Here is an 18,323-nt window from a genome sequence, read left to right on the forward strand (position 1 = left end):
GATATCAAGTGTTTTCTCCAAAGTCAGAATTACCCGCCTGGGGCATCTTTGAAAGATAAGAAGACTTTGAGGATATTAGCCGGAAAATATCTGAATGGTGATCTGAGTAGTTATTGTAATGCTTAATCGGTTGAGAGATCATCGATTAAACAATACAGTTGAAAACCCATAACACCGGTTAGACATAAGTGATGTTGAAGAGTTATACGTGATTATAGTGATTGATAACGATATTCATGTACTAGATTGATTGAATTCATATGAGAAAAGTTAATGAAATCTAATCTTGACATGTTTCTTTATCTGTTAGTTTCCGAATCATTTAGCGTTGTTACATTTTAAAGCAATTGTTTCTTTTCACAATCAAAAACCCTTTTAAACCATACCTTATAACAATATTAATTATGGAACGACAGTGATATCACAGTAATCCCTGTGGATACGATACAAAATACTTACCCTAACTGAAGTGTTATCAACATATGTGCGATGCTACACAAGATTATTCCAGTGGCTGCACACTTTTTCCCCCTTTTTCACTTGGATTTTCACTAAGTCCAATTTCTTTACACTTAGCTATTTTTTCCTCATTCTTTGGTCTTTCTTGTTCATTTTAGCTCATCTTTCACTCGTTTTGATTCGATTCTTCGACTAAATTAATGCGATGATGAACTTTCATCACAAGTATTAAAATTTTGTTGGTTGTAAGGAGAAGTTGTTAGGTGGGATGAACTCTTTTCCCTCTGCGCCCTTCAGGGGACAGGGCTTTTTAATGAGGCATATCATCCTTATTTATCTATATTTATTTGCTATATCATATCTATGTAGGAAATCCATGTCCAAGAGAGACAAATAAATTATGCTGGATCCCCTAAGATGGGATCCTTGTCGCCCACATATGCAATTATATATGCTGGATCCCCCAAGATGGGAGCCTTGCCACCCACAAAGGCAATTATGTATGTTGGATCCCCCAAGATGGGATCCTTTCCTCCCATGAAGGAAATTATGTATGTTGGATCCCCCAAGATGGGATCTTTGTCGCCTAGAGAGGCAATTAAAAGTGTTGGATCCCCTAAGATGGGATCCTTGCCACCCACATAGGAAATTATATATGATGGATCCCCCAAGATGGGATCCTTGCCACCCACATAGGAAATTATATATGATGGATCCCCCAAGATGGGATCCTTGCTGCCCATATAGGCAATTATGTATGCTGGAAAGCAATTATTTATGATGGATCCCCCAAAGATGGGATCCTTTCCGCCCACCAAGGCAATTACGTATGTTGGATCCCCTAAGAGAGGATCATTTTCGCCCACATAGGCTATCATATACATTGGATCCTCCAAGAGAGGATCCTTGCCGCCATAGGTGTAAATGAAAATGACGAATCCCTCTAGATAAGGGTCTAGGGGACTTAAATCCAAATGGGGATAGAGAATGGATATTCGGTTTTTCGCCTCCTCAAAGTGATAGACAAAGGCCACCACAACATAATTCTTAAGTTGAGATACCTACTCCTCCATACTCTCGAGATCTCCATGGGATTCCTCGAGTGACTTCTTTAAATCCCCCACCTTTTCCTGCTAAACATGCGTCTGGGCAACCACTTCTTTGGCAAGCACCTTAAGGTCATCCCTCCTTAACTTTATTTGCTTCAACGCCACCCCTCCTTCCCGGGTACGCTTGTTCATATTAGTCACCCCGTACTGCATTCTCCCTAGGGTATCAGAGCACTTCTCTCTCAATGTTTTCCCACCAAGAAGCATCTCACCAGCTAGACCTCCAACAAAGTCGACAGTTAGGTGGGGGGACATAGCGGAAAGCATTTGATAATCACCTGGGAGGTTCCTATATAAGGAAAATAAATGATTTCCAAATGCCATATCATCAAAAGCAGAGTTGTTCCATAAAAAGAGTTCAGTGGGAGGTTAGACGTCCACCAGCCTCTCCGCCCTAGAACATGATCTTTAGTTACTTCCCAGATCAGAAGAACCCTCATCCATCTTAGTAGCTTTAGACAGGAAGATCTCTGTCACCCAAGGGGTTTGACCCTGAAACATCCTTTGATTGTCAAAGTCGCCGCGAGAAAATGATAGTGTCGCCTATAACCCAATCGTATGCATCTTCAGCAGGCACTCCCATTTTTCATCAAAGGGAGCCACCATCACCTCACATGCATATATGAAAGCTTTAAAGTACATCCATACAAATGAAACCCCAATAAAAGGTATTTACCCTTGCCTAGGTACTCCTCGACTCTGTTGTCTTCTTCACAGTCTCAATAATAAGGGTATTGCACTTCAGAGGGAAAAAGAACTCCAAAACATGAATTACTTCACAGTCCAATGGAGGAAGGACACATGAGTCCACCCTCATGGTGAACTTAGGATCAGGGGTCCAAGAAAGAGGGAACATGGGATCATCTCCCTCCTCCACCATAACAGGATACACATTATATATCCCTCTTATTTGAACAAATATGTCCTCCCAATCTTCATAAGGAATAGTAAAGGGTTTTTAAAAGAGAACCCTTGAAAAAGGGTGTAATGTTAGCCAGCCACTGTTGAGAAGAAACTTCGTCCTGAAGAAGTATAAAAGCACCCTGATGGAAGGAGACACCCCTAGATGGCTACCGACTATCTGAAAGGTCTACCCCAAACATTTAGAGTAGGTTGGGAAGGAGTCACATTAACATTGGTCAAAAACCCTATTTCAAAAGAAGTAAAAGGAACCTGGACCCCCAAATCATAAATAAAAAGAATATGAAGGTAGAAGTAAGAGAAAATGGATCACTAGAGGTGTCCATGTCTCCTTTCTCATCCCTCTAGCAATGCTCCATGAGCACATCCCTCTCTTATCCCGTGCTGGAAGAACTAGTGCCTTGGCGAAACATGTTGATCATGTCTGCAGTAGAGTATAAGGAGGCTACGTCTCGCATATAGATGAGTGTAGTTTTTCTCACCAAGGTAGAGGAAAGTAAGGGTTCAAGAAAATAAAGTCTAAACACATGATATTTTTGGAAAGAAGGAAGAAAAAATGAAGCAATGTTTATGAAAATATATAGGAAGTCCAAGGAAACGAACTCACACATTCACCCAATGGGTTGGCGCCATAAGAAGGAAATCTTCCACGCTTGAGTGCCCCGTGTAAACACGGAAAATGATTTGTCTTCTCAATAAATAGCATCATGAGGTGCATTAAATGCTAACCCATTCCCCTTCTCTTCAAACACTCAATTTGGCCAAATTGACTGACTTATAGATGTATCGTAATATCACCTAAAAACAAACACGTTTCCCTAAATATATTAAATGCCCATGCTACATAGGCACTTGCGAGCCTGTACGCCCATCACTGTTGGACTCTTCTATAAGGGGAGTGCCGCCACTCAATGACACTATTTTCAGCCAAGGGAATCGTCGATAATGCGAGGGACGTATTCTGGAAAGGAGGGTAGTTTTAAACACTTCACCTTTTAAGGAAAAGTTTTCGTGATTGAGGGATTGTGTAGTGTTATACTTGTGAAACCCTAGACTAGGACGCCCTCACCCAGCAGATGGGCTTCCCATACGAAATCTATGGGATTTGTCTAAGAGGGCCCGCAAATGTGGGAGTGATGAAAGAGAAAGTCTCCGCACACTCTGAAAACATAGGCGGTCAATAAACTCCCCTAGTAAGAGCACTATGCTCATAACCACCATAACATATTCCATCAAACTAAGTCATATGATTATCCACTACTCAAAGAGCACTACGCTCGTAACCACCATAACATATTTCACCAATCTAACTGTCCACTTGCAACCCAGCAGTGCCGACCACCTACAGGACCTTTCACCTCACATGAGTGAGTCCCTTAAACAACCTCAAAAACCACCGTACAAGGCTACTAGTCGTCGTGAGAAAGTCCTCGACATTCAAATGTGTAATATAACTATTAGGGCCTCCGAGTATCACTGCCCTTGCAGGTCAAACACGAACACCTTGTACTTTTTGGCCAATACACTTTATGTTTCAACCTATTAAAAATTTTGTCCTTGCATAAAACTGGTTTTGTATGAACATGTGGGCGAGTATGGAGATGCACTTCCGGATTAATCCTATTTTAACAATAAAAACTACCAAACATGGGGTATTTCGGAAATGCATCTCCATGGAAACCCTTATTTTTTGAAGAAAAAAAAGGTGAGCCCGGAAATGCCTACTCGAAATATCCTCTGAGACAAGATAAGATTTTTAAGGTCTTTGATAATCTAAAACTTGTGTAAGTATGGGGTCTCTCACTACGCCAAATAAGGGAAAAGAGGGCGCTTTTTTTGGCCTATAACAGCGCTTTAAAGCGCCCTCTAATCTGGCGCTGGCATAGGTAAAGACAGCGCTTTTTTTCCTGGTGAAAGCGCTGTCTAAAGTGGCTCTTTAAGCCCTTTAAGGGCCACTTTAGAGGGCGCTTTTTAAAGAAAGCGCCCTCTAAAGTGGAAACATTTAAGGGTTTAGAGGGCGCTTTTACTGGAAAGCGCCCTCTAAAGTGGAAACTTTTAAGGGTTTAGAGGGCGCTTTTACTGGAAAGCGCCCTCTAAAGTGAAAATTTAAAGGGTTTAGAGGGCGCTTATTTTGGAAAGCACCCTCTAAAGTGGGTGGTTATTTAATTTTTTTTTTTAAAAAGTGCTATATTTTTTTATTTATTTTAGACAACCTGTATATTGAAGCAGTACACCTAAAACTGTATAATTTGAAGCCCTTTTTCACACATTGCATTCAACAAGCCTTATATACAACAATCCATGCATATACAACAATCCACTGATATATAATCGTTTAACTTCTAAAGATTCTAAATATACAACCAATTCATAACTTAAAAAGAAATAAAACTAAGTAGCAAAAGCATCTCTGAGATGTATGTTTTTTTTGCTAGCAGCAGTCTTCTTAGCAACAACCTCTTTTTGTTCAATATCAATAGCATGAACCTAAAATATCATAAAATTAGTTAGGTGATGTATAAGATCAAGAATTAACATTTTCTATGCATAAATATCATATAATTGTGTTTATACCTTCTTTTTTTTGATGCAACTGACTCGATTTGCTGCGTAATCCCCTTATATTTTTGGTCCCTTATCTTTTGAAGATAGAATTGATATTTGTTTAGATGGACATGTTCCATTGTCGTAGAGGGATACTTTCAAATATCCAGCATCATCATCTACGCGAATGAGGCTTGACGACAACGGAACATCTCCATCTAAACAAATATCAATTGATACTTTCAAGTATCCCTTGCCCCTTGCACGAATGATTGACTTCATAATAGCCATTTTACCTGTAATAAAGAAAACAATTAAAATCAGATGACAAATGTAAAAACAATTAAAATCATAAAAGTCATTTTACCTGTAATAAAGAAAACAATTAAAATCATTTGACCTGAACCTTTTTCACTAAGTTCTCTTTCTTTTCTTGGTTGGAATATGTTATACATGTCTCTTAACAACACGGACGGTTGGATTGATCCAAATACCCTCATTATGATCATTTCTAGTATATGAATCATTTGATATAATATTCTCATCTTGATCATTTCTGGTAAACGATTCAATCTCAACATCAATATCACCTTGATCTCCAGTGTTTTCATCAATTACTTTGTTGGAAAAAAGAACTATAGACCATTTCGTACTTTTCAGATCATTGACATAGAACACTTGTCTAGCTTGAGAGGCTAGAATAAAAGACTCATCTTTGTATCCCATCCTATTAAGATCCACTTGCAAAAATCCTGACTTATCCATTCGAATGCCGTTATTATTTTCAACCCACTTGCAACCAAATATAGGAATCTGAAACTTCTCATAATCAAACACCCAAATGCGCTCGATAACACCAAAATACGACAAATTTGCAAATTTGGGGTTTAAGTCCTTCACACTTGATATGTGCATTGCTTCAGCTACCACGGTGACACCACTATTCTGCATAGTACTTTTATCATCTTGTTCTTTGGTATAAAATGTGTATCCATTAATCGCGTATGCGCTATAAGAAAAAACATGGAAACTTGGACCATATGCTAAGCATCTCAACCTTTCTGTTATTGAAGCGGGATCTGAATAATACTTTGAATAAATATGATCCTTAAACCAAGGTATAAAACATCGATTGTGCTCTCGTACTATCCAATTTTCATTTCTATTGGGATTTAAACCTCGGAGAACATCCTTGTGAATTTCAACATACGGCTCAACCTCATTCTCATTGTGCAAAACATACAAATGCACTTGATCCCGTTCGACCCTTGATACTGCCACGATTTTATTTCCAATTAGATTTTTTCCTTCTTTCTTTTCGACAAGCTGAGACTTGGGGAGTCCGATTGACTGAACATTAGACAAATATTTAGTACAAAACTCAATCGCTTCTTCAACAATGTATCTTTCAACCATACAACCTTCTGGTCGACTTCGGTTCTTCACGTACCCTTTTAATATTTTCATATAACGTTCAACAGGGTACATCCATCTTATATAAGCTGGTCCACACAATTGTGTCTCTTTCACAAGATGAACAACTAGATGTACCATTATGTCAAAAATGATGGAGGAAAAAACATTTCAAGCTCACACAAAGTAATAACGATTTCTTTTTGCAACATTGGTAAGATCGCAGGATTGATCACCTTACTGCAAATTGACTTGAAGAAAGAACACAACTTAGTTATAGAGCTTCTTACTTTTTCTGGAAGAATAGAACGTATACCTATTGGGAGAAAATGTTCCATTATAACATGGCAATCATGGGTCTTTAAACTCTTTAACTTGAGGTTTTTCATAGACACAAGTCTTCTAATATCTGAAGAGTACCCTTCTGGAACTTTAACTTCACTTAGAAACTTACACAATGTTTTTTTCTCCTTTCTAGATAGAGTATAAGCAGCAGGCGGTAGATATGTTCGTTTTCCTTTCTTCAAGGGTCCTAATTCAGTTCTTATTCCCATCGCTATCAAGTCCTTTCTTGCCTTAAGGCCATCCTTAGACTTTCCTTGTATATTGAGTAACGTGCCAATAACACTTTCAAATAGATTTTTTTCAATATGCATAACATCAAGAAAATGTCTCACATACAAGGACTTCCAATACGACAATTCAAAAAAAACTGACCTCTTCTTCCACCCACTTTTGACAAGTGTGTGGGCAAAAGGCTTGCCAAACTGAGTATCCAAATCTTTCACCTTTTTAAAAATTTGATCACCCGTCAATATAGGTGGAGCTCTGCCTTGTTCTGTCTCTCCATTGAACGCCTTTCTCCATCCACGGTAGTGATGATTTGAATTTAAGAATCTCCGATGACCGAGAAAGACATTCTTCTGACCAAACTCCAAGCGCTTCCAATCTGTTTTATCTTCACAAATAGGACACGCACATTCTTCTGACCAATACTCTATCAAATAACATCCATACCTAAACTTCTTAAGTTACTAGCTACGCTATGTACTGGTTGGCTGTTAATGAAGAATTCAAACACATTCGGACCTAGGTTTCTAATGATACTGGTGTTGACACAAAATCAGATGTTCATAGGTCGTATAACCCTAACTACTGGGTAATGTAGTCCCATTGCATGCGCTATCATGGTCACTAAAAACCAACCGTCAATTGCCTAATAAACCCAAACTATTTAAATGACTATGAATATTGAAACTTTACAGGTCGAAACAAACGTAGCATAGACAACAATAACATAAAACTGAAATGGGGCAAAGCTAAAACAAAGCAATAGTGCAAGAAATAGGGCAAAGCTAAAACGAAACAAACGTACCTTTGATTGGTAGAAGGAGGAAACGTCGTAGATCTAACAGAGGTGGAAGGAGAACGCCTTAGAACCCTAACGTGAAAAAGAACGAAAATAACAGAGAGTGAAATAACAAAACGTGCAGTATGTTATAATTTTAATGTTTACTAAAGGGGACCTTAGAGGGCGCTTGTGGAAAAAAAGCGCCCTCTAAAGGGGGCCTAAGAGGGCGCTTATGGAAGCGCTCTCTAAGGCTTTCCAGAAGCGCTTTATAAGCTGGAAATGCACATGGACTTATAACAGCGCTTTATTAAAAGCGCCCTCTAAGGGTAACCTTAGAGGGCGCTTTCTAAAAAGCGCCATGTATTGTTGTCCTTCTATCTCGTCCTTATTTTTTCGCTTCACCTTAGAGGGCGCTTTATTACAAAAGCACCCTCTAAAGTGCGTTGTCTATTGCTCCTTATTTTTTCGCTTCACTTTAGAGAGCGCTTTTGTAATAAAGCGCCCTCTAAGGTGCGCTGTCTATTCCAGTTTTTGGCGTAGTGTCTCATATCATGTTGTTTAGAAAAACACACCACACTAAAATGAGCATATATTGGAATGTGGAATTTGTCTACTTCAATGGCGTGAAGCGCTCACTTGATTTTAGGTCACATAGTACACCTCTCTTGTAGATCTGGAATCCATACTGGAAAATATCCTATAGTACTCAGACAATCGAAGAATTGTGAAGCCGAAACACCGTTCTCCCTAAATTGTCAACGAAGGAAAGATTCAATTCAACAAGTATGAGTTGAAGACATATGAAGATTTAAGGGTTATGTAAAGTAGATTTCACCATTACGAAATAAAAGGTCTGATTGAAGTGGATGTGACAATTTCAAGATCGACTGAAGATATTCTAATGATGTTTTAATGTCCTAATGAAATGTAATGTTAAATTTATGTAACCGATTATCTATGTAATGTTATGTATTTTGATGTTAATTTATATTTTTCTTCAACTTTCTGCATTTGTTATTGGTTTGTGGTTTAAGCTAACAAAGTGTATTTCGGAGATGCATCTACGTAAAATTAATTGAATTTTAAAATAAGGATTATTATGAAAATGCACCTCAGGATTAACCTTAATATGGATACGGATATTTACTTCTAGACATATTTCGGACAACATGGGATGGCTCCCTCAAGAAAGCGTGAGAGTTTTTAATATCAGTACGTTTGAAGACGCATCTCCGAAATCAATGAATATTTGTGATTTTTCAACATGGTGAATTAACACCCCATAAAATAGTAAAGTAATGTTCGACAATTTTACTAGCTCAAAAAATATAGGTTCAAATCATGATTTCTCATCTTCCGGTATACTAAGTCCTATTAGCACACACTTGAGAGATTGAAGACTCTAAATTTTATTATGGGACAATTTTTTTTTATAAAAAAAATCAAATAAAAAGTCAGTTTAGATAACTATTTTGAAAATATATATATATATATATATATATATATATATATATATATATATATATATATATATATATATATATATATATATATATATATATATATATATATATATATATATATATATATATATTTCTTTTAAATTTTTTATCTGGTCAAATTCAAACATAAGTATCTAATTTTTATCTGGCCAATGTCGTCCCGGTAAAGAAGGCCTCGGATAAATGGAGGATATGTGTTGATTACACTAGCCTTAATAGGGAATTCCTGAAGGATCCGTACCCGTTCCCGAACATGGATAAACTCGTGGAGAATTCGTCAGAGTACCACCCGTTATCCTTCATGGATGCTTACTCGGAGTAAAATTAGATACTTATGTTTGAATTTGACCAGATAAAAATAACATTCATGGTTTTCCCAAACCTTTTTTGCCACAAACATCAAATACAAAGATAAATGAAGGAAGAAGGCACGAGGGTAAGGATCTCTCACTATCCATTTGTTTAACCATCCATATATGATAAATCCCCCCTTACCTAGAAGGTTTAAAGATCGTCAAACTTTATTGCCTTTGATATTTTCCCTAACTATCTAAATCCTCTTAGATTTGTCTCTCTTTTCGCCTCTTTTCCCAACTTTTGCACGTCATCCCCAAAAGCTCTCCCACTTTACTATTTATTCTAACCTAATATTCTACTTACTCTTTTCACCTCTCAAATCTCCTCACACCCTCTCTAAATCTATATTTCTATTATTTATTTTTATTTCAAATAATATCTAAATTAATTAAAATAATAATTAGTTATTTATTCCAATAATTCAAATATTCACTTAAAATGATAATTCTAATATTATCACTAATTCTCACCACACCATAGCTCTTTACTCAAAATACCTCTTTCTCTCTAATTTTAAAATAAAACTCTATATTCTCCTGACTCTAAATATCTCTTATTTTATATTATTTTTAATATCAATTAAATTAACAATAATACTAATCAAATATCTATCCATCCTCAATAAATCTATTTAATTAAATAAATCACTTAAATAAATATTATAAATTCAATTAAAAGGAATAATTAAAAGCAAATCTATTTAATCAAGTTATCAGACTCGGAAGTCACCGCTTTACTCAAAGCAAATACCTTTCCATCTTATTGAGCTTTCATCGGATTCTGGCACTGAGCACGGATATGACCTTGCAGTCATTAGTACGATGTCCCCATTTCCCATATTTGAAACACTTAATAGCAGTACATTCTGAAGCACGATAACTCATATGTTCACACTTGAAACACATGAGAGAAGTAGGAGCACCTCCCCAACTTGTCCTTTTCTCATTTGAGGCTCTCTGGTGAAACTTTTATTCTCCAATCGCCAACGTCAAATCCATCATTCCCCAAGGCTGATTATTGAATCAGTAAAAGCCAACGAATCTCTCCTCCATAATGCAAATTCAGATTTGTTCGCTGGAGGCCTAGAAATTCCAACATGTCAGCATATAGGAGGTCGCAAGAGCTTTTTCCATCCACAGGGAATCTTGCCAGGTTTCATCGATGGTTGTTGCTACAATCAAAGGTAGATCGAAGTTTGAGTTTATATTGATTTTTTCGCGATTTAGGAATCATAACTCCAATCGATATCTTCTTTGCTGAGCGCCAAAATCTATCATTAGAAATAGACAATATGATGACAGATATGTGTTGGATGCCGCAAAGTTGTGGAATTCGTCGACCGGTAACATCTGGTGCAGGACCGACCCAATCAATTCAGAGGCCCTGTTCTAATTTTAAAAATGAGCATATATATATATATATATATATATATATATATATATATATATATATATATATATATATATATATATAATTTTAATGATTAAAAATGACAAACAAAAGATAAAATTATATATTAACCAAATGAAGTACCAAAAAGTTCAAAGGTATTGTTTAAACTATTAACACCATTTCTTACAACTTAAATTATCTAACTACATAAAAAGAGCCTTCCTACGAACACTTTTTGAAGCAAAATCGTCAACTAAGTCTTCATATTTTATTGTCTCCAAAATATCATTTTCAATAGCTATTAATGTCAATCCATTAAGCCTTTCTTGTGACATGGTAGACCGCAAGTAAGTCTTTAACAACTTCAATTTTGGAAAACTTCATTCTGCAGAAGCAACTGTCACAGGAATAGTCAATAAGATTCTATATGCAATAACTGTATTAGGAAAACAATCCAAGCCTTTTAAAAATAATAATATATCAGTAGGTCTTATGGTTTCTTTAGGCAACATTTCTCTTAGTAACTTCAACTCTGCAAAAAATTCATTCTCATCAATATCAGATTGCTCATTATGTTTCAATGCCTGCTCAAAGTTAGTACAACAAGACTTCAAAGTTGCATCATCTAATGATTGTAACTTGTGAGAAGTAAACAAGAAACCAAAAATACTTGCATACTCTTGGTATTGCTCAAACCTCTTATTAAGAGAAACAACAACTTGATCAACAAGGTAAAGAAAATAATTAACCCTGAATGATTCTTCTTCTGATAGCTCGACTGATGGGATATTCAAATTCTCATCAAGTTTCTTTTTTCTTTTAATTATAAGCCTTTGAGGAAATATTGGGGCAATATTCAATTCCACCGCAATTTCCTTAGCATTAATCAATACCTTATAAAAACCTGTTTCTCTATATCCCTCAAAATACGAAATCAACCCCTTAATTTTTTGCATAGCAACATCAATAAGCATATCCTTTTCCTGTAAAATCTTGCTAACAGAATTAATTGTAGATAATATTTCAAACCAAATAATTATAGCCATCAAAAACTCAAAATCACCAAGCTCATTTGTTGCTAAGGATTTAGCTTCATTTTGTATTTTAGGATCAAGATCATTTTCTGACACTTCAAGCAAAACTTCTGTAAATTCTAACATTTGAGTTCTTATAGCTTTGACACTTTCTACACGACTCTCCCAACGAGTGGATGACAATGATTTTGGAGTCAACCCTTTTACATTATCTTTCAAAATTTTCCATCTCTTAGTAGAATTGGCAAAAATTGTATAAATGCGTTGAACAACTCCAAAAAAATTCCCAGCTTTAATACAAGAGTTAGCCATATCACACAATGCCAAATTAAGACTATAACAACCACAAGGAGTATAAAAGGCTCTCGGATTTATGTCTAAAAATCTCTTTTGCACACCTTAGTGTTTTCCTTTCATATTGGACCCATTATCATAACTTTTCTCTCTCATGTCAAATAGGTCGAGACCAAGTTCTTTCAATTCATTTTGTAAAACATCAAAAAGCCCCTGACCACTTGTATCATTCACATTCAAAAATCCTAAAAATGATTCCTCAATACTAACAGAAGCTGAAGAAATATCCACATATCTTATTATCAAAGACATCTGCTCTTGGTGATTAACATCAGGAGTACAATCAAGTATCACTGAAAAATACTTTGCCTGTTTGATTTTTCTAATGATTTCAATTTTAATCGCAGAACCAAGCAATGAAATCAACTCATTCTGTATGTTATGCCCAAGATAATGAATATGAATTTTTTGAGTTGTAACACGTCTAACATGTTCTTGGATGATTGGGTCAAATTCAGCTAACATTTCAATCAAACCCAAAAAGTTTTCATTGCTATCTTCGTATAATTTCTCCTTAGAACCACGAAAGGCTAAATTATGTTTAGCAAGAAATTTCACTATTGAAATAACTCTTTTTAAAACATTTTTCCAGTGATCCTTTTCTTTCTCAATTAATCTTTGAGTTGTTTTATCAATAGTTTGAAATTTTTGCAGCCTTTTGCAATACTCATACCAAGTAGTCATATTTTTAACATTTTCCATGCCTAACTTGTGCTCTTTAATTCTTTCACCAACATGTACCCAATCACTATAACCCTCATTTGCTAATTGTCCCCTAACAATCTCATTTTTAAAAACTTTACAACAAAAATAAAATACTTTATCAAGCTCTTTCGAATAAACAAGCCAATCTCTATCGCACACCTCTCCATTTGCTAAAGCTCTAGTATACAAATTAGCCGTAAAACGTCTATTCAAACTATCTCTAGGACCCTTCACAATAGAATTATCTCTTTTAGGACCTTTCACAACTAATAAATCAATCAGTTTAGGTTGAAGACGATCCCAATTTCTTGGATCAAATATATCATAATCAACATTATCATCATCATCATCGACATCATCATCATTATTAACTTCATCAATAATTGGCACATTATCAAGATTATCATTTTCAATAGGCACACTATTAAGATTATCATTTTCAATGGACACACTATCAAGATTATCATTTTTAATAGGCACACTATCAAGATTATCATTTTCAATAGGCACACTATCAAGATTATCATTTTCAATAGGCAAACTATCAATATTATCAACATAACGACTTTCATTTGAAACTTGTGATTCTTTGATTAAAAATTTATCAAGAGCTCCTACTTGAGATTGAATTAACTCTTCAATTTTTTTCTTTTTCTTACGTTTATCATTTCCACATTCAAATTTTCTATTCTTAGGAGGCATCTTAGGAGGCATAATAAGAAAAACCTGAAATTTCTCACAATGTCTTTTGTGTCCGTCGATGATCTACTAATTATCCTGTTGTGAAATTGTGTTCCTACATCAATAACAAAAAAAAATACAGTAAATAAAAGAAATTATAAATTAGTCATCAAAAAATATTAATAATTAAATCATGGAGAAAAGACTTTAATTAATATTCAATTATATTTTATTATGTTGTATTCTTCTTACCATAAAAAATTAATAATTATAAATAAAAGCAAATTGTAAATTAATAGTAAGAAAATAAATTACATTTAATTAAATAAATTATAAATTAATCATAAAAAATATCAATACTAATACATACTAATTTTGCTTTGAAAGATTCCAAATTGCAATTTGGTCTTATGAGAAAAAGTAAGTATAAAAATCGTCACCAACACCGACAGTATTCTTATTTTAAATTTTGATACTACTGAGTAGTATATACAGTATACTAGTATCCAATTTCACCCTAAAATTTTATTTATTTATATATTATAATTTTATAAAGAGTACAAGTTACCCTCATTTCCACCCTAAAATCTAAAATCTAAAATCAATATTGATATAGGAACTAAAATAGGATTTCACCCTAAAATTTAAAATAAATCTAAAATTACTAGTTTTTCTACCTTCAAAATCAAATAATCACAATAAAAATAAATGGAAAGTAACTAATTGAACAAACTAACCTGATAAAAGAGAGGATTGAAAAGGAAAAATAAGATTTTTTTTCTGGTTTCAAACAGCTCTAACAGAGAAAGAGAGAAGAGAATAACGTTTGAGAGGAGAGAGAAGTGAGAACGTGTGAGAAAGGAGAAAAAAACGTTTGGTTTCCAAATATCCTATTTTTCCAGCATTTAATATTTTATTTATTATATGTGATACAATTTTTTTTTATTTATTAATTTTTTTATATTCACTAATAATAGTTAATTTGAGGCCCCACAAAAAGTGAGGCCCTGTGCTACTGCACAGCTTGCACAGGAAAAGAATCGGCCCTAATCTGGTGGAGGAATGAACCAAAGGATGAAATATATCTCTTGGAAATGATTGACAGAGGTACCGTTGATACCTCATCTGCTTCTGGTAGAAATCTGATTTTAGATCAAGAATGATCTGGTTGTGGAATTTTGCGGGAATCATAAGTCGATTTCTACTAACGACACCACTATTTCGTACTAGAATCTGAAATAGTTGAGGTAGGTGATGAGGAATCTTGAACCAGTGGTGCTAAACTCTGATGCGATGGTGTAGAGGTGAACTTACAAGGTTAGGACTCAAACGCTCAAGTCTCTTCAAGATTCCATATGAGTATAGTGAAAGGTGGAAATTAGAGAATGTATCCTACTTTTCTTGTGAAATGATTTTTATACCTTGCGTCAAATGGAATGAATTTGAGTTGAAGTGGACCTCGGCTATTTGGGCGTTTGGCCGACCCAAAACAGAGAGAATCATAATTAAAACAAAAATATCTCAACGAGCCCAAAATATGACCTATTAACCATGAGTTTGCGAACAAGTCCGAAAAGTCCAAGACTCGCATGGACTGCCGGCTCCAACCGACCTCCAACCTGCCACCGCCGACCATTGGCCTCCGAAGGCGCTGCAGACGGTTGAACTCTGTCAAACTGTCGTGCCACCATCTCAAATCTCCAAACAAACTCGAAAAGTCCGAGACCCTTTGGACAGGTGCCCCCACCCGACCTCCGACCCGCCGAAGTTGACAGTCAGCCTATATCACCGCTCTAGACATCTAAACTCTACTAGGTGCCACAACGAACAACCGAACTCCACCAAACCACCGTGGACAGCCTGGCACCATCTCGCCACTGCTGATCGGCCATCAGCATTACTGCTCCATCAGCCGCCAGCTCAGCCTCCATTTCTTCCAAAAACAAACTGCACTACTAAAAAGATGTTTTCTTGTCTCTTTTTCATACTTGAAGTTTTAAAGCATATTAGAATAATATATACTTGCTTAATATTTTTATTCTATTAACCCAATGTCTAATTTGATTCGACCGGACCTACTTGCACGTTCAGACAACCAACTCTAGCAATTCTACGACAAGATTTGTACCACTGCCATTGTATTATTTTGGTTCTTCTTGTTGCATATTGATTTGTTTTATTTGCCACTCTTCAATGTTTCAAGTACAAAACAACTCACTGATTGCTCAGTTGAATAATGAGAGATTGAGAAAGTTAATTATGCCAAAGGATCACTATCTTACCTTTCTATATCAAAATTTATTTTGATATCTTCTATTGTGGTTCAGTTACTGTAATTATCCATGACGTAGTAATTAATAAATCCAGTAACAATATTTATTAACTCCACCTCACATTAATATCAAAATCTATATAAAAATCATTAATGTCAATTTAATAATTATTAATCATTTTATGAACTCCACCACACATTTAACCACTTAGTAAGAATAACAAATTTTATTAATAATGGAGAAAGTAGTTAATAAATTCACAAATTTTCTTATTAAAATGATGCAAGACTTATAAATCTTACAACTATTATTGTCTAGGAATTTTCCATTAGTGCCAAAATTGACATACAAATCAACCCTATAAAAAGTGCCAAACATGCTCCAAGTTGTAGCCTTAAATTTCTTAACATTTTTGAGTTCAAAAAATCAGCAGCAACGAGATCAACAAGTGCCATGTTAATAAGAACCCCTGCAGATGCTGATAGAAGAAACCCTTCAACTATTAGTGCCTTTGGACTATTTTCATTGTAGATGTTTGATACTCCAATACCAATGCTAATTCCAATTGGAAAAATTAGACAAAAGAATAGTATCATAATTGCAACCTTAGAATATTTGAATTGTGCCTGACAAAATACAGAAAAATAATTATTAGTAAAATTAATAATAATTTTGGAAGTATTGTGTCGTAAGGCATGTAGGTATATGCTTTTGTACAGTTAAACTCTAATAAAATAAAACCTCATTAAATATTTTTTTACAGTTAAAACGTAGTTAATTAGAATTTTTATTTACTGTGTTATGCTTATATTTCGACGAATCTATACAACTTCTACAAAAATTTGAGATAGAATTCTGAAAAAGTACAATTCATATAATAATAAAAGATGGTACGGATACCTGAGAAATGCAGCCACCAAGTCCTATTCCTTCAAAGAATTGATGAATAGTTAATACTGCCACTAAAGGTTTGATTGTTTTAGAACTTCTTGACACTCCAAGAGATATCCCTAAAATGACAGAATGCAACACAATACCTAGCTCCAAAATCTGCATATTTTTATCATATGATTAACTAAAATTAAACTCAAGGAAAAAATTGTTTCTATAGGAAAAAAAATAATGCGATCGTACAAATAATAGATAATAGAATTTATGAGTTACCTGAGAAACTATGATATACCGAAGACGATTTGTTGAATCTAATTTATCTGATGCAAGTGCAAAGTTATGAGCATGACTAGTATCATTAACTTCATGAGCTTCATCATCTTCATTCAATGGTTGAGATTTTTTCATTTCAGATCTTTCTTTATATCCCATAATCAAAGCTTCCATAATCAATGTTCCAATGGCGGTCACCATCGTAACAAAACTCGAGAAAGGAAACATTTTCCACGGCTTTTTGCCTATACAAGGACTCGATAAGGCCTCGAAAGCATCAGGAAGTATGTGTATGAACCCGGTCGCTAAAATCACACCAGCTGCGAATGCTTTAATCAAGAAATAAAAATCATTCTCCGGATTTAAATATGAAATATTTTTTGCAAAGATTGGAATGCACACACCAATTAAGCTAGAAACCAAAACTGTTGCCATAGCAATTATTTTGTATTTCAATGCCTCAGATACTTTATGATTAGAATCTTGTACTTCATTTTCACAGCTACATTCTGAACATACTAAGTTTTGTTGAAGAAGAAAAATTATAGACATAGTCATGAATTTGCTTGTTGCAAACTTGATCATTGTATCTAAAGCTTGGAAAATAAAGAGAATATGAGAAGAATGTTTTTGTGGCTGATATTGATTTAGTTGAGATAAAATTTCAAGTGCTTGAAAGAGAGCATATAGAAAACAAAAGCAACAATAATAGCAAAATAGTTTTTTATTTGTTTATTTAAAAAACATAGTTTCTATAGCTAATAGATGGTTGATGAATACAATGCATTTTGTTTATACTTGATAACATCAAAGGAGAATATAAAAGTGGTTGTATTTGTCACCTTTGGAATCTTTGCTAAGAATAATTCATTTCATATCTTGACTTTTTATCAACATTGAATTTTTGGATATTTCTTTCTTAATTATATAATTTTTTTTCTAATTTGGTTTTGTCTCTGTACATGAAAATGTTTTTTTGTTAAAACAAAAACATAATGTTATCAAGTGAGAAAAAGATTCTAATTGGAACATAAATGTACCTTGCATTGGCCGCAACAAGAATC

General features: G+C 34.7%; 1 protein-coding gene across 1 annotated transcript; it reads right to left on the bottom strand.

Annotated features, from left to right (window-relative positions):
* Positions 1 to 16,302: 16,302 nt before the first annotated feature.
* LOC127119877 (probable zinc transporter 12) lies at positions 16,303 to 18,023 on the bottom strand. Its single transcript, XM_051050240.1, has 3 exons — positions 17,260 to 18,023; positions 16,996 to 17,145; positions 16,303 to 16,721 (listed from the first exon to the last, which is right to left on the bottom strand). Exons 1-3 carry the CDS (start codon positions 17,842 to 17,844, stop codon positions 16,410 to 16,412), a joined length of 1,047 nt encoding a protein of 348 aa, XP_050906197.1. The 5' UTR covers positions 17,845 to 18,023; the 3' UTR covers positions 16,303 to 16,409.
* Between the last annotated feature and the right edge of the window lie 300 nt (positions 18,024 to 18,323).

Source organism: Lathyrus oleraceus, chromosome 1, assembly GCF_024323335.1.
Source record: "Lathyrus oleraceus cultivar Zhongwan6 chromosome 1, CAAS_Psat_ZW6_1.0, whole genome shotgun sequence".
In the NCBI taxonomy this organism is placed as follows: Eukaryota; Viridiplantae; Streptophyta; class Magnoliopsida; order Fabales; family Fabaceae; genus Lathyrus; species Lathyrus oleraceus.

What these genes read in the sequence shown, in the direction of transcription:
- LOC127119877 (XM_051050240.1), bottom strand. Translation starts at nt 17,844, where the DNA reads ATGATCAAGTTTGCAACAAGCAAATTCATGACTATGTCTATAATTTTT. An exon ending in GGTATATCATAGTTTCTCAG is followed by an intron (nt 17,146 to 17,259) that starts GTAACTCATAAA and finishes AAAAATATGCAG; the next exon opens with ATTTTGGAGCTAGGTATTGT. An exon ending in TTGGTGGCTGCATTTCTCAG is followed by an intron (nt 16,722 to 16,995) that starts GTATCCGTACCA and finishes GTATTTTGTCAG; the next exon opens with GCACAATTCAAATATTCTAA.